The following is a 26,646-nucleotide window of genomic DNA, read 5'->3' as shown; positions in this document are numbered from 1 at the left end:
CAAAGACAAACGTTTGCATGTTTTTGTGGGAACCTTTGAAAAAGAGTAGGAACACAGATAGTTTTGAAGACTGTTTCAAGTCCCCCATTGAAGCCGGTTGGGAAAAAACATCTGGAATGTAGGTTTTTTTTCAAGATTCTAACCATTGCTGCCAAGCTGGTCAATCTAAATTAATGTAAGTAGACATATTTAGTCAACACAAATGTTGTTGCCCCCATACAAAAGAATTACATTTTAGTTTTGGGTGAAAAACCAAATTTCAAGGTGAAACTTTCATATGAGATTTTTTGTTGTTGCTGTAAACTGTCAAAGCAGGTCAAATCTGACCAAAATTGGAGGTTAAGGTTCAGAGCTAAATGTCGAAGTTTAATATTAAGAATGAGAAGATACAATGGAAACAGTTTCTGACATTGGTTATTGCATATCACAAATCAAACAAAACAAAAAATACTCCTGATTATAGTATATCATATTTCCATGAATGGCATTCATGTGTTCAGCCTTCTTTCTGAGCTTCACTTACCCAAGAAGCAGTTCAGGCGAGCGATACCATCTTGTGGCCACATACTCAGTGTAGTTGGCATCGGTTCCTTCAGAGAGATTACGTGCAAAACCTGAGCCGAGGGAAAAAAAGTTACTAAAAACAAATACATTTGATTGCACATTTGAATAAATCCATCCATCCATCCATCCATCCATCTATACGGTGGGAAATTGTGGGCTTTGTGGATAATGAAGCGCTTGGCTGCTTTAAGGCAAATAAGGCAGCACAGAAATAAGGCAAACCACAACAACCTTGATTGAGAGTAGCTCCTGATACGCATCAGAGCTTTTGAGATTGCTCACTGCCTTACTGTGTGAAGTGATGGAGTTCAGAAAGTAGCAAAACATGGGACTACTTTGTCGCAGGCCTCATTTATGTCCAAACCCATTACAATGGGAGAACGTTGGATTGACATATTTCCAAACTATGACGAATTGCATGGCCAGATTGAGAAAGTCTGTAAAAATGTCTCTTAAAAAATGGACAATCAGTTACCATGAAAACAAAAAGCTTGGTCTGGTTCATAATGGAAAACATGTTAATCATTCATACGAAAGGGCCTAGGAGTAAGGTGGAGTGAATTGAGCATGTGCGAAAATGCATTACAATGCGAGTAAAAGCTCACCAAAGTCACAGAGCTTGAGGACATCCTCAGAGCTGATAAGCAGGTTCTCTGGTTTGATATCTGGAGGAGCGGGAGATCCAAACACAAATTAATGCCACATTTTCATTAATGATAAATATATCTGTCAGATATGTTTGCTCAGACACTGTGAACAAAGGCTCAAACACAGGAAGATTGTCTTTTGTTGTCGGCAGGGGACACAGCCATTCATGACCAACGCCCAACTTCTGCAGCCCTCTGCCAAGCTATTAATTGAGAGTATATGCAGGAAAGCATAACTGTTTGCAATCGATTAAAGAAGTCCCCTTCCGTATCAATTTCAGCCGTCAGGACTCCAATGTAGCGTCCCAGAAAATGCCCAAGATGGCGCCCAAACTAAAATTGGCTGATTTGTCTGCTGGGAATTTGTCAGCTAGTATCAAATAGTAGTCTTGGTGCAACACACAACGAACCATGGCGTTATGTATGTGTTTTCCTTCTAATTTCACCATCACAAAGAGGGTACAGCAAGTCCTGAAGAATGAATGACTCTCTGTGTCTTTGTTTTGTCATGTTGTCTTTGTTCTGTCATATTATTTGTTATTTAGTTTTTTTTTGTTCTTTTGACTGCGAGAGTGGCTGCCTTTCCAGCAGCTCATGTATTTCTTTTTTCTACTTTCATTCCTTTCATCACTTTGCTGCTGTGAAATGTAAATTTCTCCACTGTGAGACTAATAAAGGCAAATCCAATCCAATCAATACATATCAACACGAAGTTTTCAGACCAAACAAAGTACCCAAAATGCATTGTGTGTCGCTTTCTCAGTCAGGAGCCTTCCTGACGTGATGTCACGACAGGAATCGTCACCAACTCAAAAACAAGAATTCCTGAATATATTTTACGTCTTAAAACATAAAATGTAGCTATATGAGGTGGAATCTTTGTAAAATACCCTCAGTAGAAGTCATTTGAAGTGATTTTACAAATTATGGACACAACTTTTAAATATGATACCTTCTTTTCTGTCTATTCTCTATCAATCTCTTTTCGTCAATGGATGCGGCAGCTGAGTGTTTGCTTTCAAAATTTAGCTTGTAGTAGACGTGCACATTCCACCATGACATCCCTGATCCACTGCTGAAAAGGACGCTTTGATCCTCTCAAGTCAAAGTTAAAGTCAGCTTTATGGTCAACTAATAAACTAATAAACTAATAAACTAAACTAAACTAACTAACTAATAAAGGCAAATCCAATCCAATCCAACTATGCTAATATGCATGACATACAGCACAGATGAAATGACTGTCCTCTCGGACGCAGCGTGCAAGAAACTTATAATGACTTTCATCTAAAACTGCTTCATGTCACAAAGAGGGTACAGCAAATGCTGAAGAATGAATGACTCTCTGTGTCTTTGTTTTGTCATGTTGTCTTTGTTCTGTCATATTATTTGTTATTTAGTTTTTTTTTGTTCTTTTGACTGCGAGAGTGGCTGCCTTTCCAGCAGCTCATGTATTTCTTTTTTCTACTTTCATTCCTTTCATCACTTTGCTGCTGTGAAATGTAAATTTCTCCACTGTGAGACTAATAAAGGCAAATCCAATCCAATCAATACATATCAACACGAAGTTTTCAGACCAAACAAAGTACCCAAAATGCATTGTGTGTCGCTTTCTCAGTCAGGTGCCTTCCTGACGTGATGTCACGACAGGAATCGTCACCAACTCAAAAACAAGAATTCCTGAATATATTTTACGTCTTAAAACATAAAATGTAGCTATATGAGGTGGAATCTTTGTAAAATACCCTCAGTAGAAGTTATTTGAAGTGATTTTACAAATTATGGACACAACTTTTAAATATGATACCTTCTTTTCTGTCTATTCTCTATCAATCTCTTTTCGTCAATGGATGCGGCAGCTGAGTGTTTGCTTTCAAAATTTAGCTTGTAGTAGACGTGCACATTCCACCATGACATCCCTGATCCACTGCTGAAAAGGACGCTTTGATCCTCTCAAGTCAAAGTTAAAGTCAGCTTTATGGTCAACTAATAAACTAATAAACTAATAAACTAAACTAAACTAACTAACTAATAAAGGCAAATCCAATCCAACTATGCTAATATGCATGACATACAGCACAGATGAAATGACTGTCCTCTCGGACGCAGCGTGCAAGAAACTTATAATGACTTTCATCTAAAACTGCTTCATGTCACAAAGAGGGTACAGCAAATGCTGAAGAGTGAATGACTCTCTGTGTCTTTGTGTTATCATATTATTTATTTATGTTTTTATGTGCTTTTGAGTTCAAGATGACGCTGCGAGAGTGGCTGGCTTTCCAGCAGCTCCTGCATTTTGTTTTTCTACTTCTTTCTTTCCTTTCCTCTTCCTTTCATAACTTTGCTGACGTGAAATGTAAATTTCTCCTGTGAGACGAATAAAGGCGAATCCAATCCACTCCAATATCCGAATCTGGAAAAATAGTCCGTCCACTTTTTTCATTGTTAATTTTTAAACAATGCTGTATTATTCATGCAAAAGGGATATTCAGTTTTTGGTTGAAATTTCAGGAAAACTCCGATATGAATATATATGAACTAATTGGATTGGATTTACGTTTATTAGTCTCGCAATGTAGAAATTTACATTTCACAGCAGTAAAGTTTTGAAAGGAAAGGAAAGGAAGAAGCAGAGAAACAAAATACGGGAGCTGATGGAAAGGCAGCCACTCTCGTGGTGCCATCTTGAAGTCAAAAGAGCAAAAACATAGGTGAATAAATTGGACATTGAATTTATCAGTCCAAAACATTGCTCAAATGTGCTGTTCTCTGAATGAGACTTGCACAGTAAAATTCACAACATATCTTAAAGGACAACAAACGTCACTTTTTTGTTTCTTAACTGACATCAGAAAAATGTTTTATAGCATCTAAAATACCCAAAACATGCAGTATGATATTTTTATTCAAATGCAAAACACCAATAAAAATGACTTAAGCGTCCAAAATCTGCAAAAAATGAGCTGCGAATTGGGCAGTGTCAGAAAGTCCCGCTCCCAGTTCGTGACGTCACGCCAAGACGTCTTGCATTGCTGCAGAATCAAAACAATGGCTTCAGATTCGGAGAATATGCTTTCTTGTTACACATCCAGTTATGAATATGATTCAAATAGTTATGAAGAGGAAAGCATACATGTTTGCAATCAATTAAAGAATTTATTCTATGCCATTATGAGGCAACATTGAGGGGGGACGTCTCAATGAAAAAGAGACACAAAATGGCGACCACCTGTGGCCACCTCCGTTTCCACAGGCTGACAAATTCCTTATATGGAGCTTGGACGCCCTCTTCTGGCGGCTTTTGGGTGCAACACGAGGTCCCCAGACCAAACAAGTACAGCAAAATACATTGATGTGATGGAAGGACCGCTACAATGCGTCTTTTTTCGGTCAGGGGCGTTCCTTTCGTGACGTCACGTACGGACTCGTCACCAACTCAAAAACAAGACTTCCTGAATATTCAGCGCGAGTCTTAAAACGTAAAATATAGCTATATGCGGTGGAATCTTATTAAAATACGCTCAGTAAAAGTCATTTGAAGCCATTTTACAAATTATGGCCACAACTTGTCCGGAGACGTCGGTTGTCTTTTAATGATGATCCAGAAAGGAGGTCAAATCAAGTTCACATACAAGGATGACTCCATATTTAGGTTCATCCAAAAATTTCACCCAAGAGGACTGGCACAAGAGACAGAAACCCATTAACATCGCAATTGAAAGAAAGAAAAAATGTTTTCACCTCTGTGCACAATCTCATTCTTGTGGCACCAGTTAATGGCTTTGATGAGTTGGTAGATGTAGATTCGTACTTTATCTGGGGCTGCGCCATTTGGAAGTTCCTCCAACAGCTCCAGCATGTTCTGAGAGGCATAGTCAACAATTTGACATTACATTACTTCTCCAGGTTAATATTAGTCATCCACTTTCTATTGCACTTGCTCTCTTTCAGGGACGTGTGGTAGCTGCAGTCCATCCATTTGGGCGAGTGATGTTGTTAGTCAATCCGCAGGGAACAAGCGGTACATGCATTGGAAGTGAAATAATTTAATGGCCATTCATATTTTGAATGTTTTCCATTGGTGCTGTCGGTTGAGTACCACTTGAGGCGAACACATTTTTGTATATATATTTTTTTACAGTAACCCTCTGCCATTTGTGGTTCAGCATTTCAAAAATTATTGCTTTGCTGCAACCTTTTGGCATCCTGGAGCCAATGAACTATGCTGCAATGAGTTGAGAAGCCCAATTTAGGCAAAATGGTATCTTGTCACTGCCTGTTTGCAAGTGGGCTTCAAGTAACTATGTTGAAGTAAGTAACTATGTTGAAGGGAGATGACAAGCTTCATTTGGACCACTGATTCCTCAGAGTGTGTTTTGCATTCAGCAAAATAATCGTTGAATAAAATGTTCAAACTTTGCATCAATAGTGACTTGATACCGATGCATTTTAGTGAGGGAATGCCATTCTTCACTGAAAAGAAAGTTAACATGTTGCCATGGCGATGCATTTTTTTAATAGGTAACTGAGCTGGCTCAACGAGTTGAAACCTAAGCGTGTGGATGCGGCACAGTGAAAATATCCACTCTCCAGTGACAGATACAAGTGCGCACCCTCTCTACGTATTCAAAGACGAGGTAGAGCTTCCCCCTGCGGCGAAAGGCTTCCTTCAGCTCAACGATGTTGTCTTGCTTCAGTGTGCGAAGCATCTTCAGCTCTCGAAGGGTCGTCTCCTTGACCTCCTCATTTTCTGTGTGGAGAAATTAATCACAACAATAACAATTATAAAGGGGACGGCAATGGTGATGATGTGACTTTTCTTTTGTGTTTGTCATTATCCTGGTCACCTTCGCTGTCTTTGAACTTCTTGATAGCCACCAGCTCATTGGTTTCCTGTCAATACACAAGCATATGTGTCAAAGTGATGGATGAATGGATACTATGAATATCTGAATATACTATGAATAAAAAAAGAATTCACATAATTCTAATCCTTAGTGTCCAATCTTGTCCTTTTCCTAGCTATGTATTCGATGCCTCATAATGGCCAGAAATTGATTTGCTGTATGAACAGAAGAACTGATATGTAAAAACAATGCTGAAGGGAACAGCTTAACAACATTTTACAGATCGAGTAATTGGCAAGAAGCCAGTATTTCACTGTAGGACACCAACATAAAGAGCAAAACAACAACAAAAAAAAAAACATCACGTGCTCGGATAGTTAAAATGCATCTGTGGTCCCTTCTGATTCTTTGTTCTATATGTTTGTATCGTAACAACACTGAATTAAAAAATCTGGTCAAGTTCCAGATTCAGCTTTTCAACGTGAACAAAGGCTCGAACACAGGAAGATTGTCTTTTAATGCCAGCAGGGGACGCAGCCATTCATGACCGACGCCCAATCTCTGCAGCCCTCTGCAAAGCTATTTATTGACAGTATATGCAAATTTAAATGATACATTAGTAAAAGTCCGTTTTCTATATTTGAAAATCACACCCCTGGACAACCCATGCTACAAGCACCAACATCCATAAACCAGCTGACCATGGACATTTTAATGGGTTGTCTTTCCATGAACTGATAGATTTGTAACCCGGCTAATGATCTCTTCCTGGGAATGAGTTACCAAGTCCTAAATTCTGTCCAAGACCAGATCTCCTACATGAGGATGACAGTTTATCAGTCTGTGTTTGTTCATCTCAGATTGACACCAGTTTTCCTGTGCTTCCATTGTTGGCCTTGTGTTCACCCAACTAAGCCTACAACGCAATGAAACTTCTAGATAATTTCTATTCTGTCTATTCTCTATCATTTACATAAAGATAAACAGATATGCTGTCGATATTTCCCACTTGCTATTACAGAATGTTCCGTAGATACACAGTATATCTCACTTGTGAAATAACTTTATAAATAACTAAGTACAATTATTTCAAATGTGTCATGATCTGGTTGGCGACCAACGGGTGGCGCTGTCAGCCCTGCCTGCAGCGTCGCAGGTGCTGGTCGTTCCAATCAGTGGCAGTCAAAAGGACTCCCGGCACGACCATTCGTTGTGGGGTCATTGTATACAATTGTATGCATTGTGTATGCATTGTATGCTGTGCATGTGTTTGTTTCCCCTTGGCAGACTTTTACTCTTGGTTTTCTTTTGATACTTTGTATTTTTAATACAATTTGCCAAACACAACCTCCTGCTCCCTCCTGCCTGCTTTTTGGGATCCACAACCGCCATCACTACCTTACAAACCGTGACAAAATGCCATCATACAATTCAATAAATGTTAGTTGTTTTTTAGCCTAAAATCAACAACACTATTCACTTCAACCTGGTATCAAAACTATTTTACTGAATCAAAAAATGTCAAATAAAATGTCTGCTTTTGCATCACAATGTCAAATGCACGGCATGCCATTCATTCCACGTGTTGTCCGTCACAGGAATAAGCATGCTAATTTTTGCTGTGGAGAGAGAAAAAAAAACATTTAGGAATCACCACAAAGGCAAAAAAATGGAAAACGGACAAGTGAGATGACCACTAGTCAGCTATGAATCATTCTATGCGAAAAGTTGCTCTCGTCAAGAGGTTACGCACACACACTCATTGCCTGATCACGTGATCAAACAACATCCAATAAGTGCTGGACAACAATTATGTTGATCTTGTCTCCATGGTGAAAAGTGATTCATATCAGTATCTCTTTCAACCTCTGGTGTAGTGATGTCAGCTGATTTTTGGGGGGTCTTTCGTGTTCTTTCTTGTTTGCTTGAGATGTCATGAGGTTGATGACTGATTTGGATGATTCATTATAATGATTGTTTTTATTTTGTTTGTATTTTTTCTTTTTTTCGTTTCTTATTTTTTAATTCATCCATTTATTTTCTGATCCGCGAATCCTCATGAGGTTCGCAGGCATTTTGGACCTATCCCCACTGTTTTGGGTAGTACTGAACTCGTTTCCAGCCAATCACATGGCACACATATGACGAACCACCCTTTGTACTCACAATCACACTCGGGGAAAATTTAGAGTGCCCAATTAACCTATCATGCATGTTTTCGCAATGTGACTACTTGGAGAAAGCCCATGTGGGGACCGTGTCAACATGCAAATTTTACATAGTGTTAATTTTTTCCCCCTCCTGATTTCAGAACGAAAATCATCTGCATTAGTTTAGTGTGTTTAAAGGAATTTATCTCGAGTAGTTGGAGTCAATCAAATCTTGTGGTAAAGATTGACAGAGCTGCATAGATGAAAACAGTAATTATGGCACATTAGAGATATGCAAATTAGCATCTCATAATGAGGTAACAAGCATATTAGTTAACAAGTTAATGATAAAGGAGGTACTGCAATGTCTGCTTGTTATGGCATCCATGTAATAATGCAATATTACCGACCAGAGAGAAGGAGCTGATTGGGTCAAAACTGTAAGTTAGGTGTCCATTTTCATGGTTCTACACTTGCTCAGAACCAGACTATGTCGAGGGGCAGAGTAGACCTCACATATCAGAATCAGAATCAGAATACCTTTATTCGTCCCGCAATGGGGAAATTTCCTCTCTCTCGCTCCCTTCTGTCCGTGACGTAATCTCTCCCGACTAGCCCAGCCTCCAGACATGCAACTCACAAGCCCCGGACGTTACACTACCCTCCCCTTTATGAAACCCTCGCCCCGAGGGGTCAACAAAAAATAAATTTATAGCATGTATGTCAAACTCTTGGAATCATTGTATGATATTTTTGAAAACATCCGATTTGTCGGTACAGCTATGAGTGGGAGGGAGTTGGTCAGGGGTAAAGGAATGATCAGGGATGGGAAGCGTTCTCCAAGCTCCCGCTTCATGATGCAAATGTGCTTGCCCTGAAAAGAAGAGGAATGAAGATCAGTCGCAGCAAGACGGAATATATGTGTGTGAATGACAGGGACCCAAGTAAAAGAGTGAGGCTACAGGGGAAAGAAGAAAAGAAGGTGGAGAATTCTAAGTTCTTGGGGTCAACTGTCAAGAGAAATGGAGAGTGTGGAAAAGAGGTGAACAAGCGTGTCCAACGAAAATGTTTGCTTTATTTAATAGGTCTACCGAAAACCAATTCCTTGTGTGTTCTACATACGTGGCAATAAAGATGATTCCGATTCTGATAAAGCAAACGTTTGAATGAAGATTTCGAAATCAGAATAAATTATTCCGATTTAGAAATCTTCATTCGGGTTGGAAAATTCTGAATTTCGGTTCATTTGGCAATTTACATACTAGGCACGGCACCCACTCAGAAGCCTGCTTCGGCTTCCGTCCTTCCCGAGCGTTATAAGGTCGCATATTTGCATATCATTTTCAAAAGTATATGCACAGAACCTCAGCCCCAGAAGCAAGATTCAAAAGAAGCTAACAAAATGTATGACGCTACAAAACATGCGTAAGCTCTCAGTCGTACAGGAGTGGTCCATCGATGAAAAGGTTTCTTCAGCCGTCATCTGTACTTCTTTGAAGGTGTCGGACGTTTCGCTTCTTATCCAAGATGCTTCTTCAGCAAACTGAAGAATTCAAACAAAATATAAACTGAGATTGAACGATTGAGTCATACAAAGGAGAAAGACTAATGAGAACTACAGGAGATGTGAGTCTCCGCCGGTCATTTCTTGTGTTCGAATGCCTCTCTACTGTGCTGTTTTCTAGAAGGGTCAGACAACAGAGGTGCCTCAGTGTTGGTGGTGCACAGTGAGGGGCTGGCCGTGAGATCTCCCACACAAACCCACTGTTTGGCTCAAGACGCATCAGAGAGCAAAAATAAAAACCCACATCATGTCAACATGTTGTCGGAGGAGAGAAAAAATAATCCACTGACAGGGTCTTGCAGCAGAAGCTGAAGGCAAGCGGATATGAATTTCAGAGAGGGACTTCCCCATTATCAGTGCTCAAGAATGATGCATTCAAGCTCTGTGACAGCATCTCATAGGATGCTGCTGATTGTTTTAATCCTATGTGGCACCTCTGACCTTCACTCATCGGCCTTTGGAGCCACTGTGGTGTCAGCTCAGTTATAAATAACCATTGACTTGTATTCTGCTTAGGACACGAGTCACTCGAGAATTTCTCAAAGCAGTTTAAAACGTGACGATTCGTGCCATTTCATGCACATTGGTAGAAATTGCGTAGGTTTAGCTTCTTTTTATATTCAAAGTTAATCACACGATATTCTGGTGCTTTATTTATTTTTTGCTGGCATACATATTAGGTTTACCCATGTGCGATGTCACACAAGTTTACAGCTATACTCTCACCTGACTCAGAATAACTTCTACGAACAATTCCAGTCTGGTTTCATCCCCGCCACAGTACAGAATCGGGCCTCATAAAAATCACTAACGATCTTCTTATGCCCGAAGACTCCGGTTTACTCTGTATTCTCATCCCCCTCGACCTGACCGCAGCCTTTGACACCATTTCTCACCCCGTTCTGCTCAACAGACTTTCCACTTTGAGCATTTCTCACACCCCACTTTGCTGGTTTTATTCCTATCTCACTGTCCGCTCACAGTTCATCCAAATCAACTCCTTCACTTCACGGTGCTCTCTGGTGTCTTCTGGTGTGCCCCAAAGGTCTGTCCCGGGGCCCCTTCTCTTTCTTACCTACCTTCTTCCACTTGGAAATATTTTCCGTCATTTTGGCATACACTTTCACTGCTTCGCGGATTACACCTTACTCTACCTCTCCAGCAAAACCAACGCCTCACTTCCATCTTCATCCTTTGCACACTGCCTCTCAGAAATTAAATCCTGGTTTTCCCATAACTTCCTCAAACTTAACAGCAAAAAACTGAACTTCTTCTCACCAGTACAAAATCCACTCAACACAAAACCAACGGTTTCTCCCTCACTATTGACAATTTAACCGTGTCCTCCTCCCTCCAGGTCAAGAGCCTTGGTGTCATCCTCAATAGCTCACTATCTTTCAACTCTCATATAAATAATATAACTCGATCCGCATATTTCCACCTCTGTCATCCCAATCGCCTCCGTCACTCTCTCACCCCTCACACCTCTGCTATCCTCGTCTATAGTTTCGTCACCTCCCGTATTGACTATTGCAACTCACTTTTCGGTGTCCATCAAACATTTCTCCATAAACTCCAATTAGTCCAGAATTCCTCAGCCCGGATCATCACAAAACAAACCCTCCTTTCATCACATCATCCCCATCCTCCAGCAGCTCCACTGGCTCCCTACCAAATAAGAATTGAATACAAAATACTTCTATTTACATGTAAAGGACAACCGACACCATTTTTTTTGTTTCCTAACTGACTGACAGGCAGACAGAGAGAGAGAGAGAGTGAGAGAAAACACACACAAACACGAAAGGGAGATGACAGTTTTAAACTAAAACACAAAAGTGAAAAATAAAAGAAAAACATAAAAAAAGGTTAGAAAATGGATAGAAAACAGTGAAATTTAGACTCGTTTCAACTTTGAAAATTCAAAAGCAGAGTGTAGACTGGAAGGTTAAAATATCCCATCAATCAGGCTCCACAAATAACCCGCACAAGTCATCTGTACACTTGATGCAAAAAGTTATCAACCCAGCTAAACAGATCACAATTGGTGAAGAACTAGATACAATTATCAGAGAGAAAGCACCTAATTCCTCAAGATGGTGAAAGAAGAAGGTTACGTTCCTCATAAAGTGTTTAATGCTGAGGAAACCGGACACTCCATTCCATCAAGCCATTAACGACCATCACAAAGGTAAATAAAATGACTTTATTGTACAGTACAGTTTATTTCTTTAATCATAATAATATTTATTTACATTTATTATACATAAAATAAGGTATATTATGTGTACTTTTAAGGCTTAGAAAAGTATGTTTTATGTGGACCTGTGAACGCATTATTCTCATTTTAATGGTTTCCAATGGGAAATTATTTTTTGGGATACACACTTTTCGCCTTACACACTCTGACTGGGAACCAATTAAGTTCGTAAGCCAAGGTCCCACTGTACTATATTCCGGGCCAACATTTGATGACTGGGTCAGGGTTGAACTATTTTACGGTTTCAACGTGCCCCCTTGACCAGGACCCTGCACAAATGTGGTGGTTACACATATTATTTCAAAGTTGCTTGTGAAAAACGTTTTATAGCATCTAAAATACCGAAAACACACACGCTGATGTTTTTAGTAAAATGCAAAACGCCATTAAAAATGACTTAAAGTATCTCAAAACTGCCACAAAATGAGCTCGGCACTGGGCAGATTCAGAAAGTCCCGTCCCCTTGTTCGTGAAGTCACTATTGGTCACACACTGCCTTGCTCCAGAATCAAAACAATGGCTTCAGAGAGTTCAGATTCAGAGAAGATGCTTTCTTGTTACTCATCCAGTTATGAATATGATTCAAATAGTTCTGAAGAGGAAAGCATAAATGTTTTCAATCGATTAAAGAAGTCCTTCCATATCAATTCGAGCCGTCTGGACTACAATGTAGTGCCCAGAAAAGGCACAAGATTGCGCACAAGCTCTGTTGGAAATGAATTTGTGTAAACATACACATTATGTATGCATGTTAACGCAATTGGCTGCGACACACGATTCACCATTGCGTTATTTATCTAGTTTTCCTTGTAATTTCGCCATCAATACGGATCAACATGATGTTTTCAGACCAAAGTACCCAAAATGCATTGTGTGTCGCTTTCTCGGTCACGGGCATTCCGTCCGTGACGTCACGTAGGGGATCGTCATCAACTCGAAAACAAGACTTCCTGAATATTCAGAGCGAGTCTTAAAACGTAAAATATGGCTATGTGCGGTGGAATCGTTGTAAAATATGCTGAGTAGCGTTGTAAAATATGCTGAGTAGTAGTCATTTGAAGGTATTTTACAAATTATGGACACAACTTGATCAGAGGTGTCGGTTGTCCGTTAAAGGTGTCCGTAACCTTGCCCCCCTAAATATCTGAAATATTGACTCTCTTCCCACCTTCAAATCCCACCTCAAAACCCATCTGTTTAAAATTGCATTCACAGTTTAAATTAATCAGCTCTTTTATTATTTGTCATTCTATTTATGGTTTTATTCGTAAAATGTCCTTGGGTGCTTTGAAAGATGCTTGTAAATTAAATGTATAATAATAATAATAATAATAATAATAATAATTATTATTATTATTATTATTACTATTACTATTATTATTATCACTTTATGGGCGGCCCGGTAGTCAAGTGGTTAGCACGCCGGCTTCACAGTGCAGAGGTCTGCATCCCGCTCCGCCTCCCTGTGGGGAGTCTGCATGTTTTCTCCGGGCCCGCGTGGGTTTTCTCCTGGTCCTCTGGTTTCCTCCCACACTCCAAAAACATGCATGGAGGGCAGATTGACCACTCCAAATTGTCCCTTGGTGTGAGTGTGAGAGTGACTGTTGTACGTCTTTTTGTGCCCTGCAATTGGCTAGCAACCAATTCAGGGTGATGATGGGGGTAATGAGGAATAAGCGGTATGGAGAATGGATGTCACTGAGTTATTTTGGAAAGTATCCCAACTCGAGCCAATACACCACTGACCTTCACGTGATGGTGGTTTGTTTGCGTTCCATTATTGAACGACTGAATCCAGCCAACACGGGTTCACTAACACTCACGACAACACAAACTGCACAAGTTCACAATGAGCAGCAAGTTTTTGATTCAGCATACCTTCTATTTACAAAGGCATTTGACCGTGTTTCGTGTGATTCAGTCACAGGTCACTTTAGCACTGAAAAAACTGCAATCAGGAAACAGTGGCTAGCATGTAGCTTGTCCTATCATCATTCCTCAAACGATAACACGTAAGCCTCCATACACACACCCACATACGCTACAACACTTACACAGAGTGGTAGAACATTGCACAACGCTGGCACGCATTTGCTCGGCTTATTAAATATTCCTTCCAAGTTACACTATTGCATACAAGAATATATTATTTAGATGTACACATATGAAATGCATTAAGTTAAGTGCCATCACAGTCACTCACTTAGGTCACGGACCAGTACCTTTTGCGCTATTTCCTGTGTTCGTATGAGTAACTCAAAAGCACTTCCAGCTCAGCTTTTGACTCTTAATCTGGTGACCCACTTACTATCGGCAAGGTCGACATATTCAATTCAGTACCTCCTCCATTCCAGCGCGCGCATGCTTTCAAGCATGCTCACTCTCACGTTGATTTGTTTATACCTTCCCAACTTGTTTGTCTTTTCCCACCATTCCTGCAGAGTAAGGAAAAATAACTGCTCTTGTACAGCAATTGTACGACTGGCTTCACGTGAACATAAATTGCATTGACTTCATATGAAAGGGAATCATTTGGCAGGCCACTCCATCAGAAAACCAGAAATCAGCTGCCTGGGTCTCCACTCAACATATTTCAACAGCACGACATGGAATGCTATGAAACATCATTCGACAAGGTCATACTGAAAATACTCAAAATATATTAGAAAGTAATCCGATGTTGAAACCCTGTCAATGTAATGTAATGGAAGTAAAAGCCATTTTCCGGTGTATAAGGCACACCCAAAAGCCTTGGTTTTCTTCCAAAGATGACCCTGTGCCTTATATGTGAAGTCTTGTTGAGCCAAACCAGGTCTCACGCCACCTGTCAGCAGCCACCGACTCAATTTTCCTTCGTAGAAGTATTGTGTAACACCAGCCTCTACTGTAGTGCATTATAATGTGGTGTGCCTTATGTTCGGAAAGCATTTATACATTTATTGTTCTGCCCCCAGTAATTGCGTTACAATGCAGTAAAGTGCCCCCTAGCGGTGGAACTAGTTAAAACCACTTAAGCTATTTTGAAATCTGACTGTGGAGAGGTGTGATTACATCCATGTCCATCCTCTTTCTTTTGACTTGTTCAGGCACAACTGTCAGTACGTTTACACTATTATACATTTTATTGTTGTTGTGCAAGTTATTTATAAGCCTACATCAATATTTCGTCAGTTAAGCATTTCACATGCTTTCCATAGAATCGTTGAATGAGCTAGAGCGGGGTGGGCAAACTTTTTGACTCGCGGGCCGCAATGGGTTCTAAAATTTGACAGAGGGGCCGGGCCAGGAGCATTTGGAGGGAGTGTTTGGGCCGGAAATACTAAACCTAAAGCATTAAAGGACAACCAACGCCTCCGGACGTCGTTATGTCCATAATTTTTAAAATCACTTCAAATGACTTCGACTGAGCGGATTTTACAAAGATTCCACCGCATATAGCTATAGTTTACGTTTTAAGACTTGCGCTGAATATTCATGAAGTCTTGTTTTCGAGTTGATGACGATCCCCATGTGACGTCACGTTAGGACCACCCCTGACCGAGAAAGCGACACACAATGCATTTTGCGGTACTTTGTTTGGTCTGAAAACTTCGTGTTGATGGCAAAATTAGAAGGAAAACACATAAACAACGCCATGGTGAATCGTTGTGTGTTGCACCAAGACAACTATTTGATATTCGCTGACACAAATTCCCAGCTGACAAATCAGCCCATTTCCAACAGAGCTTGGGCGCCATCTTCTGCATTTTCTAGGTGCTACATTGCTGTCATTGACGGCTCGAATTGATATGGGAGGACTCCTTTAATCAATTGCAAACATGTATGCTTTCCTCTTCAGAACAGTTTGAATCATATTCATAACTGGATGAGTAACAAGAAAGCATCTTCTCCGAATCTGAAGCCATTGTTTTGATTCTCGAGCAAGGCAAAACGTCTTGACGTGACGTCACGAACAACGGGGTGGGACCTTCTGAAACTGGCCATTACCGGATTCATTTTGAAGTCATTTTTACACGTGTAGCGTCGCCTAGCACACAGACATAGGCTACCAGCAGTTGAAATTTGCATACTCGGCGCGGCAGCCAATCAGAAGCCTGCTTCTTTATTCCGGACTTTCGCAAGCGTTATAAAGTCGTGCATGTGCATATCATTTTCAAAAGTAGATGCACAGAACCTCAGCCCAGAAGACAGATTCAAAAGAAGCTAACAACATATGTGAGGCTACAAAACGTAAATTTACAATAAACCGTGACTGTAGTGTGTACGTGAGACTTATGAAAGGGGCTTATTGGCTTGTAGCCAGCAATGCAAACGTTGCATTGTGCACCATGATGACAAATGACTACTGCAGCTAAATCTACAGCCATGGATTTATACCGTAAATTAAGCAAGGTAGCATTTGTGATAGGTACATCCGTAATGAAAAAAAACTTTATACTGACAATGTTATTTTTTAATGTGATTAGTCGTCTTGTTGTGTTTCAAGTTGTGAAAAATGGGGCAGGCAGGTTTTCAGAATTGTCTGCCCTGTTGTCAGCTAACTTTTTGTCATGAGTTTCAGACACTGTTTTTACTATAATTTGGACAAGTTCGGCGGGCCGGATTAAAAAGCCTAACGGGCCGTATGTGGCCCGCGGGCCGTAGTTTGCCCATGGCTGAGCTAGAGAATAGGCCTGTTTCAATAATGTAATTTTATATGTATAATTGGATGCTGTACAACACTCGTATTCTTTTTGTGTTTGGATGCAGTTTTACAAGAAAGACTTCCATAAAAATACTAAATGGTGGATTCTCGTCTTTGTGTTTTTATTGGAAGATTGTTAAGCTCGCTGTCTACACACCAACTATTGGTCAGGGCAGAAGATGTATATATTATATTTGGAAAACTTCTTTCATTCATTGAAGGTGCGCCTTATAGTTGGGGCTGCCTTTTATAAGGAACTGTTTAGTTTAAAAATACACCATTCATTGGGGGTGCGCCATATAGTCCAGTACGCTTTATCTTCTTTTCCTTTTGACTTTTCACTTCAAGGGGTCGCCACAGCAAAACAGTGTCCTCCATTTTCGGAGGTTTGATTCGCATGTTTGTTTTGGCCAAGCTTTTTCGTCGGATGCCCTTCCTGACACAACCCTCTGTATTTATCCGGGCTTGGGACCGAAACAAGAAAACACTGGCTTATGTCATCTTGTGGCTAAAGAACAAGCAACTCTATGAACTTAATATTTATTAAACTGGTCATCAGTCGATCACAGAGCATTCCAGAAATAGTTGACAAATCACATCAGTGAGAAATCCATCTAAAAAAAATTGGCCATCCCAAAAGCTGATAATTGATGATGAGAAGTAGAACAGATTCGTCAATCGCGTGTGGCCCTTTTGTAGCACTTACTAAAATTAAACAATTCATAGGATGACTCCAGTCATGGGATTTTGATATGTGTGTTCATAATAGCAACAGTCATCTTCCTTTAACACCAGTTTCAATTTGGTCACAACAGCAAGGCCCATGAAGTACCAAAGTAAGCAAGATTAATTTTCTTGAACCAATCACATTTCAAATGTATCTTCACAAGGAACTTGATGTAAGAAGTTTGCTGTCCTCTGATTGGTTGATCAAAGTAAGCCAAGTTCAACTGCCAAAACACAGCTGTTGCAATCTGCCCCGCTATTCAGTTCATCCTGCAACAATTTCACCTGAAAGCCCAATATCCCCAACATTTTGTCAACGCAGTGTTCACTGTCAATTGTTCTGTTGGTCCTCTGGCCTCCCTGGCATGTCCTATCTCATAAAATGTCATCTTCCCTTGGATTTCAAATGGAATGTAACTTCTGTAAGAGTGCCGAGCAATTTGTGTGAGTGCAATTCACTCACGCAAGACTTCACAGCGCGGCAACATTGCCGATGTTTTGATAAACATACTGCTGAGAAACCGGAGGCAGAGGAAGACACACACGTATTGATTATATAAAGGCACCATTGGAAGTCCAATTCTTGTCAAATCCATGAATGTCTCGTATTTAGAAACTTCCTTCATAAGAGCTCCTGGAAATCGACCAAATGACTGAAAACTGAAACTGAAAATAGACATTCATCCTATTTTACAGAATTTTCCGACTGAACTTTGTCGCAGTTTAATCACAAGGATGCCTCAAATATTAACTGTGAAATTTGATGCCATAAAAATAAACGATCGACCTGCAGTGATGAGAATCCTTACCTTATGTCTGCACTTGAGCACCACTCCATATGCACCTTCATAGAGAAACAGAAAAAGAGGATCGATAAGACGTGAGGCTGTGATGTGCTTTAAAGGTGCAACCTGATAATTATGTTGTGGACTCCCACACACGCACTAGTGAGAACCAACAAAATAAAAATACCGACCCCATTCGAAGCACAAACTCTGCCAAACATTTATTTCACTTGTTTTTACGAATACTGCATTGCCTTAAATATTGCACATGCAGAACTCACAACATTGAAAATGAAAACTAATTGACATTTATTTTATTCTTATTCTTTTCCTTGAGGCTTTTCCCTTCGGGGGTCGCCACAGTAAATAAATGAATCAGTGTCCTTGGAAATTATTTTATTTATTATATGAAATTATTTCTGAGAGGAGAAGCTAACCCCACAAAACACCTGAACAATAATATGTTCGATGCAGCCCCACTCGTCTAATCACGGTACACCAGTTAATATTGCATTTGTGGAATATGAATTCAGCAGCTAAATCTAGCAGTTATTGATTGGCAGTGGCCCCGAGCATCCTCCTGTGTTATCCTCCCAAAGAAAAACTTTGACTGGGCAGAGCTGCGATAAACGGCTGTCATGTTTTAGTTTGTGACCAACGGGTGGCACTTTAGGGCCCCACCTGCAGCTGAACAGGTGTTGGTCATTTTAATCATTGGCAGTTAAAAGGACTCCTGGCATAACCATTCAGTGTCGGGTCATTGTTTGTTTCACCCGGTCAGGTTTGTTGTTTTTTTTTTGTCATGTTTTACTCATGGTTTTGTTTGCTACTTTGGACTTTTCTTTTCTGATGACTTTTCTTTTCTTTTCCTCCTGCCGGCTTTTTTAGGGTCGACCGCCACCTTGCAAATCGTGACGCCAAACACTAAAATACACTTGATGCATGAGTATCAACCTGCCAAATGCATAATGTGTGTCGAAGACATCCGCAGTAAATCTCAATCTCGTTCGTCCAGAAAATCCCCCGGCCCTCCCGCCTGTAACCTCCCACTCCACTTTGCAGAGATTGCCTTTTAATATACGTAGTAGGTTATGATTGTCACACTTGGAGAGCTGAGTGTTTTTGTGGTTTAAAATACCATAGATGACATCCTTCTCATTGGTGTCTGCTGTTTTCATCTGCACAGTGATAGAATTTCATTGACATGTTCCTGTTCATGTCAACTTTATTTTTAAATGTGCACCGTGTGCCACATACAGCACAGATGCCCGCACCGTCATCAAAATAACAGTTAACATAAAATGACAAACAATACAACACAAGACACAAGACACAGACAGTGTCATATACACAAAAAAAACATCCCAAAGTTGTTATACAGCATGACCTGAGACGAGAATGACCTCTGTCTCCAATGGCCAAGGCATATGAACGCCTAATGTATGAACAAAATAACATCCGGCAACTCACCTTCACCCACAATGCCAAGGACTTCAAACTTATTCATCACATCACCATTTGGCAGGGCTCCTCCAGCAGGTGAAAAGTGACGCTTGCGTTTTAGCGATGACAATCTTGATGGAGATGGAGGCAACTGTAGAGTCCACTACAAATGCGGTGAGCCTCTGACCACACCCCATCTTCATAAGTCCTCTTTGTCTTCACGTCCCCTGGATGCCTCAAGCTACTGTTTGGCTGCATGTAAATGTCATTTTCTTTTATTTATCACTCCTGTTTTCTCTGTCTTTTTCAAGAATCCACGCGGCTGTGCCTGGAAGACAAAAACAAACATGCCAAAGGTCAGAAAGCTGTACGTTGATGAGGAAGGAAAGGATTGCAGGCCGGGATGTGTCACAGATTATTGTTCATCATATGGTGTACTTGACCATTTCAATGTTTGCTTCGATAGTTTTGACATGTCGCTCAAGAAATTATCCAACACTCAGTGTAGCGGTATAATGATTTTGTTCACTGTACTTTAGCAGGTTAGTCTTGCACTTTATTCACCCATTTGAAAAAAAGGATAACTGTATGTTTTCGACTATTCCTTGCCCTATTGAGTTAAGAGGAACCCATCATATTTATGTGATGTTTTTTTTCTGAACAAATTGACACTTGAAAGGATCACAATGGTGACATTATTCATGCACTCACACAGTCATATTAGGGTAGTGGTGAACCATGTTCTGCAGCCACAGTTGCCCTGGGGCTAACTGACAAGAGCATCAATGCCAGATTTGCGCCGACACCCCCACCGACAACCACAAAACATTCACATCCAGCCTTCCACCAGTGAGACAGGTACTGGAAGCACTGTCTTGCCCAAGGACATAACAACATATGACATATGACTGTTGGTTTCCTGGCCGTTCCTACCAGTCAGCCATGGCTGCCCGCACCCTGAAATAGTTGCCAGCTCATCGCAGAGAACACTTTTCTGAACAATCTTTCACGCACACACAATCACACTTATGAACAATTTAGTATGTTCGATTAACTGCAAAAAGTTATAATAATAATAATAATAATAATAATAATAATAAATAAATATATAAATATATATATATATATATATATATATATATATATATATATATATATATATATATATATATATATATATATATATATGCACTACAGAGTGTGAGACCTCCTAGCAGCAGAACACAACGGTCTTGTTTAAAGAAAACAAGGCAATGTCTGATACAAACTGTTGCAAGCTAAACAGCAACAAATCTCACTGTCAACGTAACACAGACTGTTGCAAAATGAAGAGCAAAGTGCCTCCTGGTTGGCCAAGTTCTGTTTCAGAAAGTAAATGTTTTCAATGGTTGTCAGGACTGAGCAAATTGACTGTATTTCTCCAAAAGCTGCAGTGGTTTTTCTCTGTCAGTGTTGGTTTCAGCTTACTCAACAAAGGGCACGAAATAGTCATTGGTAGATTTATTTGAAAATAATTTTGTGTTTGTTTCATAATTTCAAGACAGTCTCTTCCACAGGTTTTGCTTTCTATAGAAAAATAGGTGTTATTTTTTTTTTTCAAATGCCGATTCTCAAAGGGATCAGCCCAAGTTCCGCTTATATGTGTAATTGCTTACATCAAGAATGTCATATTCCTGCACAGATGGTTGTTAATGTACAGAGATGCAACATTTCCTTGAGGACATCTATAAATCATGGGTGACTTTAGCATGACTTCCGCAACACTGAACCTTCCCGGTCCCTTTCAGTCTCATCAAGATGAGTGAGAGGAGAGCAATTAGGATATTAGAATTACTTACCTAATTTGTACTTCTACTTTTTGTGAACTCTCTACATCCAAGATTTTAAGTGATAATCTTTTATGTTGTGCTTTCATGGCCTTTTCTGTGGACTGAAATATCAAAAGTACTGACCTGTGTTTAAAACATTGTATATATTTTTAAAATATTTTACAACTTAGTTTCTAACATCTTTTGTCTTCATTCCACCTTGTATGTCTTGTCAGTGCATTTTTTTCTGTTTTAGTAATATGGACTATTCAGATTTCAGATTCCATGTAGAAATACTCGTCACTCAGCATTTTGACCAGAGACAATTTCATATGCATTTTTTTTGGGTCGTTGCAATGTCATTCAGAGCAAAAACAAGAAGCAGAGATGGTGCATAACTACCAAGTCGCAGTTAGGAAAAAAATTATGCAGTTTGTATGCTCCATGTTAAAGTAGCAATTCCTTTATGCTAGCTTTGTTAGCCTGTCTATGTTGCTTCACATTGTAAATTAGCCTTTCACAAGTGGACAAATTGATATTCTTTGATTATATGTGGGTGTTTAAATACGCACTAGACCTATTATAATATTGTCTTATTTATATTTCCTCCAAGTGAAAATGCCCCATCGCTTGACAGCCAGACTGAGAACACGGACTATGTTTTACTCCGTAAAGTGTGTTTTAATAAGAATATTTTTTTTTAAAAAAGATGTGGAAGATCTTTTTAAAGGCCTTATAAAAAGACAGAAAAATGTCTTGTGAATTTGATACCACACCGAGAAAACGATTGGTAACAAGCTTGCCAAATTTAAATGAATTTAAAAAATCGCCTAAAAAAAACAAGGCTCCAAAACTGTGTGTCTTTGTTATGTGGGACCCACACACAACAACAACGTACAAGCGGCCTACGTATTGGATGACCCCAAGCTCCTTAGCTCGCATGCCAGTGAATGTAATAAACAGTTCATTTTTCCCTTAAGTGTCTATGTTGTGTGGATCTTCACGTGGCTCATAGGGCGAGGCTGTGGAGCAGAACATGGAACCAATGCAGGTCTGCCAGTCAGTCTGTAAGTCCACTAATAGCTCGGTCCATGTGCATAACGCACTGTGGTCAAACCCAAGGCCCGGGGGCCAGATCTGGCTCGCCACAACATTTTATGTGGCCCGGGAACGCAAATCAAAATATTAACTTTCATGATGCTTGCTAAAATCTCAACCGAAATGTCAGATTCTCATTTGTGACAAATATGAGTGATACTCTCAGTATTTTCTTGTAACCAACCCCCTCATGACAATAATCAGAATCAGAAAGCCTTTATTTGTCCCACAATGGGGACATTTGCAGTCCACAGCAGCAATTTGAAAGGGGATGGGGTGGGGGGTGAAAGGATAGAAAAGAAGATATTCTAAGCATAACAAAATAAAAATGTCAACTGTATACTGTGCAAAAGTAAATGTGCAAAACCGTTTCAGAAAAAAAATGTAAATCGTGCAAGTATCAAGAAAGGCATATTGATATATGTAGCTGTATTGCATCAACCCATATTTCCAGGTTTCCAGTTTTTTGTTTTTTTTTCCCCAAACAATCAATCGGTGAATAAACTTATTCTTGACTTCATATGGTTTCTATTCATAATGGCACTCCAATGGAAACTGCAACTAAAGGCTCGACAAAAATAAGTCTAACACCCTTGGTATAACACATTAAGAACGATGTATTTTTGGGGAGTTCTTTGCCGGTAACTGTACAGTTTAGTGATAGGAATGCCGCTTGGTTTTATTTTAATCACTTGTGGTTAACACTAAGATCCACGAATGAAATCAAGGTGCTCAATATTGATAAACAACAAAGAATCGTCTAATTTTGTATCTGGGAGGAGTTTTCATTTTTGGGGGTGTGGGGGTTTAGACGTGCAGCGGTGGAAGAGTGTGTTTGTGGTGGTGTGCGCCGTTGTGGTCTGCATAGTGGAAGAACTCACCGAAGTCCATGCAGGAGATCAATGCATGCAAAATGAATTTACAACGAAGGGGAAAATTGCTAACTTTTAGACACCAGTCCACAATCTAAATTAGACTTACCCCAGCACTAAATTGATAATACACCAGTTTTTATGCTAAGCACAATCTAATTTCTGTCACCAAATCTTCAGGACACATCGGGGGGGCTCACCAGTTGGAATTTACAGCAGACACAGCTGAAGTGTTAATGTGCATTCGGGCTGGAGCGCACAGTGAGGTGAAACAGCGTCTAAACTAGATTTTCTCAGGCACGATAATGAAGATGCACGAAAATAGGACCTTATGTCTAAAACACAGGTATCAAAGTCAAGGACCGGGGGCCAAATCTGGCCTGTTGCATCATTTTATTCGGCCTGAAAAAGCAAATCAAACATGTGAAGTGCCATGATGCTTGCAAAAGTTTGAACCATCATTTTTAATTGTCGTATGTATACCACAATTAGTCTTTATTCTTATCTTCAGATTTGAAACCTAGTTATTCATTGATTTATTGTGTGTTCTGTATGCAATATGTGGAGGAGATGAAACATTCCAATGGTTTCCCCAAATTCATAACAGTCCTCGAGAAGAAACTGTAACTGTAATGTGGCCCGTGGCAAAAAAATGAGTTTCACACCCTTGATCTAAACAATTCAGTAGGAAATTGTTCTGCATCTTTTCAGCATTCATCTTCAGACAAATTCCATAAATATAGAATGAAATCATTGTATTGTATTGGATTGAATTTGCCTTTATTAGTCTTGCAATGAAATCATGAAAATGACTTTACAAGGTGACCGATATATTATTTCATAAATTTGTTCACATTTATTTAAAAGTTAGTGGGTGTAATGTTGCCTCCGTATTGCAGGTTTTCACCTCTTTTAGAATTATCTTGAGCACATTTCCTCATATATGAATATGCGACTTGCCATTAACAGTTACATTGTCACTGTACTTTGAAGATCAATTGTCCTGACAAAGTAATAAGTGATCTGTCCAAAAGATCAATGTCACCCATACACATAAATTGTGCTTACAATACGTCTGTGTAATCTCTCAGTCGCACAGGAGTGGTCCACCGATGAAAAGGTGGAGAAACCTTATGTAGAAACATCCTTGTGACAATCCTGTCCTGATCACATTGTGTGTGCATCTTACATACCCTGAATTCAAGAATGACTTTGATAGCGTAGATGTAACAAACACGTCTCCTGTAGTTATACGTGAGACAGATTTAAAAAATGCGACCAAGAGCGGATGCACAGATTGTTGCACTGACACCGCTGCACCGTTTAACTGCGTTGCAGAGCGTGCCACCATTCCAGCACTGTCCACGCTTCGCCCTCAGCCTACACAGCAATGCATACGTGCATACAGTACATTATATTCACGAGTATGTCCACGACAACGTTGCGCCGACTAAATCAATCGGCACAATCAAAGCCCTCAACGAACAATCACTAAGATCACTAAGATTTAATAATGCCACCGGAGACGGTGTTTTGTGTGCATCTGGGCGCCCGCGCGTGTAAATCTGCATGTATATGTGTGTGTGTTTACCTTACAGATGTGAAGTAAGGATGCTCAAGAAGGCGTCATGCACATTGGAGACGAGGTTGGAAAATGAAGAGGCAGTCGTGTGCGTGTGAGAGAGAGTGAGGAGACAGAGGGGAGAAAAAGTCCAATCAGGCCTTTGCGTCGTGACATGATGAAAAATCACTCACTCAATGGACGGAGGTGAGAGCGAAAATCCTCGGTCAATAAAACGCCGACAACGGGGCGTAAATTATGTGATACTACTTCTTCCCGAGCTCCACGTTCATTGCTTGGGTATCGACAGCTGGTTCCAATTACAAGTAGGTATTAAAAATATCAGGCAAATGAATGACACCGCTGTGAACCAATGGAAACCTTGCAGAATCGCATTCAGCATCCACCATCATGAACCGGCAAGATAACATCCAATTTTCGGATTGGAATCGAACATTTTAAGGATTAGTCCGTGAACTCCTTCTCTGAATGTTGTGCTCATATCATGCGGCAGTCTGTCCTCACTCTCTTCGCACTGCACACCCCACCCCGCGTCAAAGGAAGGAAAACCACCCCGCACGTGGCATTTCTGCACTGAAAACAAGTCCTTTGCAAAGATTACGTCATGCTAAATTGTAGTGTAAATGTAAAAGAAAATGAAGGGACGAAATAGAAGTGTTGAATCACTTCTTCCACAAAAGTAAAAATGAAACAAAAAAGTGCAGACTCAAATATACAGCATTGAAGTATAAAGGCAGATATGGTAAAAATACTCAGAATCAGAATCATCTTTATCATAAAAAAGACATTGTAGCCGTTGAGTAAAGGAGCACACACGACTGAATATGAAGGCTTGTTTATTCCAACGGCTAACAAGTGGATCTCTCCCAAACAGAAAATGCAGTGAAATATATGTAACATGCACCCGCCCACTCCCGTGCACCTGCTGGGTGAGATGCCTGGTCCTAGTGCCCGCCACAACATGACAAATAAGTATGGAGGACACTAATAAAGGCTAATCTAATCTAATTGAATTCCTTAGTGTAATTGGTACCTCACAGCAATAACTGTTAGACATTGTGCAAAATATCAAGCAGACAGTGGTTCAAGTGAGTACAGAGCTGGAGCTACAATGATTATAACGGAATGCTGTTCCGCAGGGTTGTTCAAAATTGCAAAGAGGCACTATACAGTTATACAGTACAGCATTTGGGTTATGGTTTAGAGAGTTGATAGCTAGGGAGAAGAAGCTGATTAAATGTACATACATCGGTAGCGTCTGCCTGAGGGGAGTAGCTGGAAAAGGAACCCTGCTTAGTGCACAGGGTCCAGTAAGATTTTCTGTGGCCTTTTCTTGATTCTTGGAGTGTGCAAGTCCTCAGGAGCTGGTAGGGCAGTGCCCATTATGTTTTCTGCCGTCCCAACTGTCCGTTCAAGTCGTATTTTGTCACATTTTTTAAAAATAAAACACCAATACAGTACTTGTGTAAAAATTTATTATTTAATGCATGAATCAGGGTAATAATTAAATACTTTGAAATGTACTGGAGTACAAAAGATGAGGCGGCATAAGTACTCACACATTGCCCCTACGTAAAAGTGCCGAAAGATGTGTAAAAGGCTTTGCTAAAAGTAGA

The 26,646-nt window shown here is 40.1% G+C and overlaps 1 protein-coding gene across 2 annotated transcripts in view; it reads right to left on the bottom strand.

The window, feature by feature from the left end:
* cdkl5 (cyclin dependent kinase like 5) overlaps positions 1 to 25,705 on the bottom strand; it is a 43,522-nt gene extending 17,817 nt beyond the window's left edge. The window contains exons 1-8 of one of the 2 annotated variants that reach the window (XM_088992297.1): positions 25,040 to 25,705; positions 19,698 to 19,998; positions 18,252 to 18,286; positions 6,059 to 6,104; positions 5,825 to 5,961; positions 4,953 to 5,073; positions 1,170 to 1,229; positions 524 to 614 (exon numbers count right to left, since the gene is read on the bottom strand). In XM_088992297.1, coding sequence (XP_088848423.1) covers positions 524 to 614; positions 1,170 to 1,229; positions 4,953 to 5,073; positions 5,825 to 5,961; positions 6,059 to 6,104; positions 18,252 to 18,286; positions 19,698 to 19,734 — 527 coding nt within the window. In that variant the 5' untranslated portion in view covers positions 19,735 to 19,998; positions 25,040 to 25,705. Of the gene's footprint in view, positions 1 to 523; positions 615 to 854; positions 965 to 1,169; positions 1,230 to 4,952; positions 5,074 to 5,824; positions 5,962 to 6,058; positions 6,105 to 18,251; positions 18,287 to 19,697; positions 19,999 to 25,039 lie in introns of those variants that run through there. The other variant, XM_088992298.1, reaches the window with a different exon arrangement.
* Positions 25,706 to 26,646: the final 941 nt, after the last annotated feature.

The sequence above is a fragment of the Hippocampus bargibanti genome, linkage group LG03 (genome assembly GCF_051943395.1).
Source record: "Hippocampus bargibanti isolate YZ-2025 linkage group LG03, ASM5194339v1, whole genome shotgun sequence".
In the NCBI taxonomy this organism is placed as follows: Eukaryota; Metazoa; Chordata; class Actinopteri; order Syngnathiformes; family Syngnathidae; genus Hippocampus; species Hippocampus bargibanti.
Note: the sequence above shows the minus strand (reverse complement) of the source record. Positions and strands in the feature narration are given on the sequence as shown.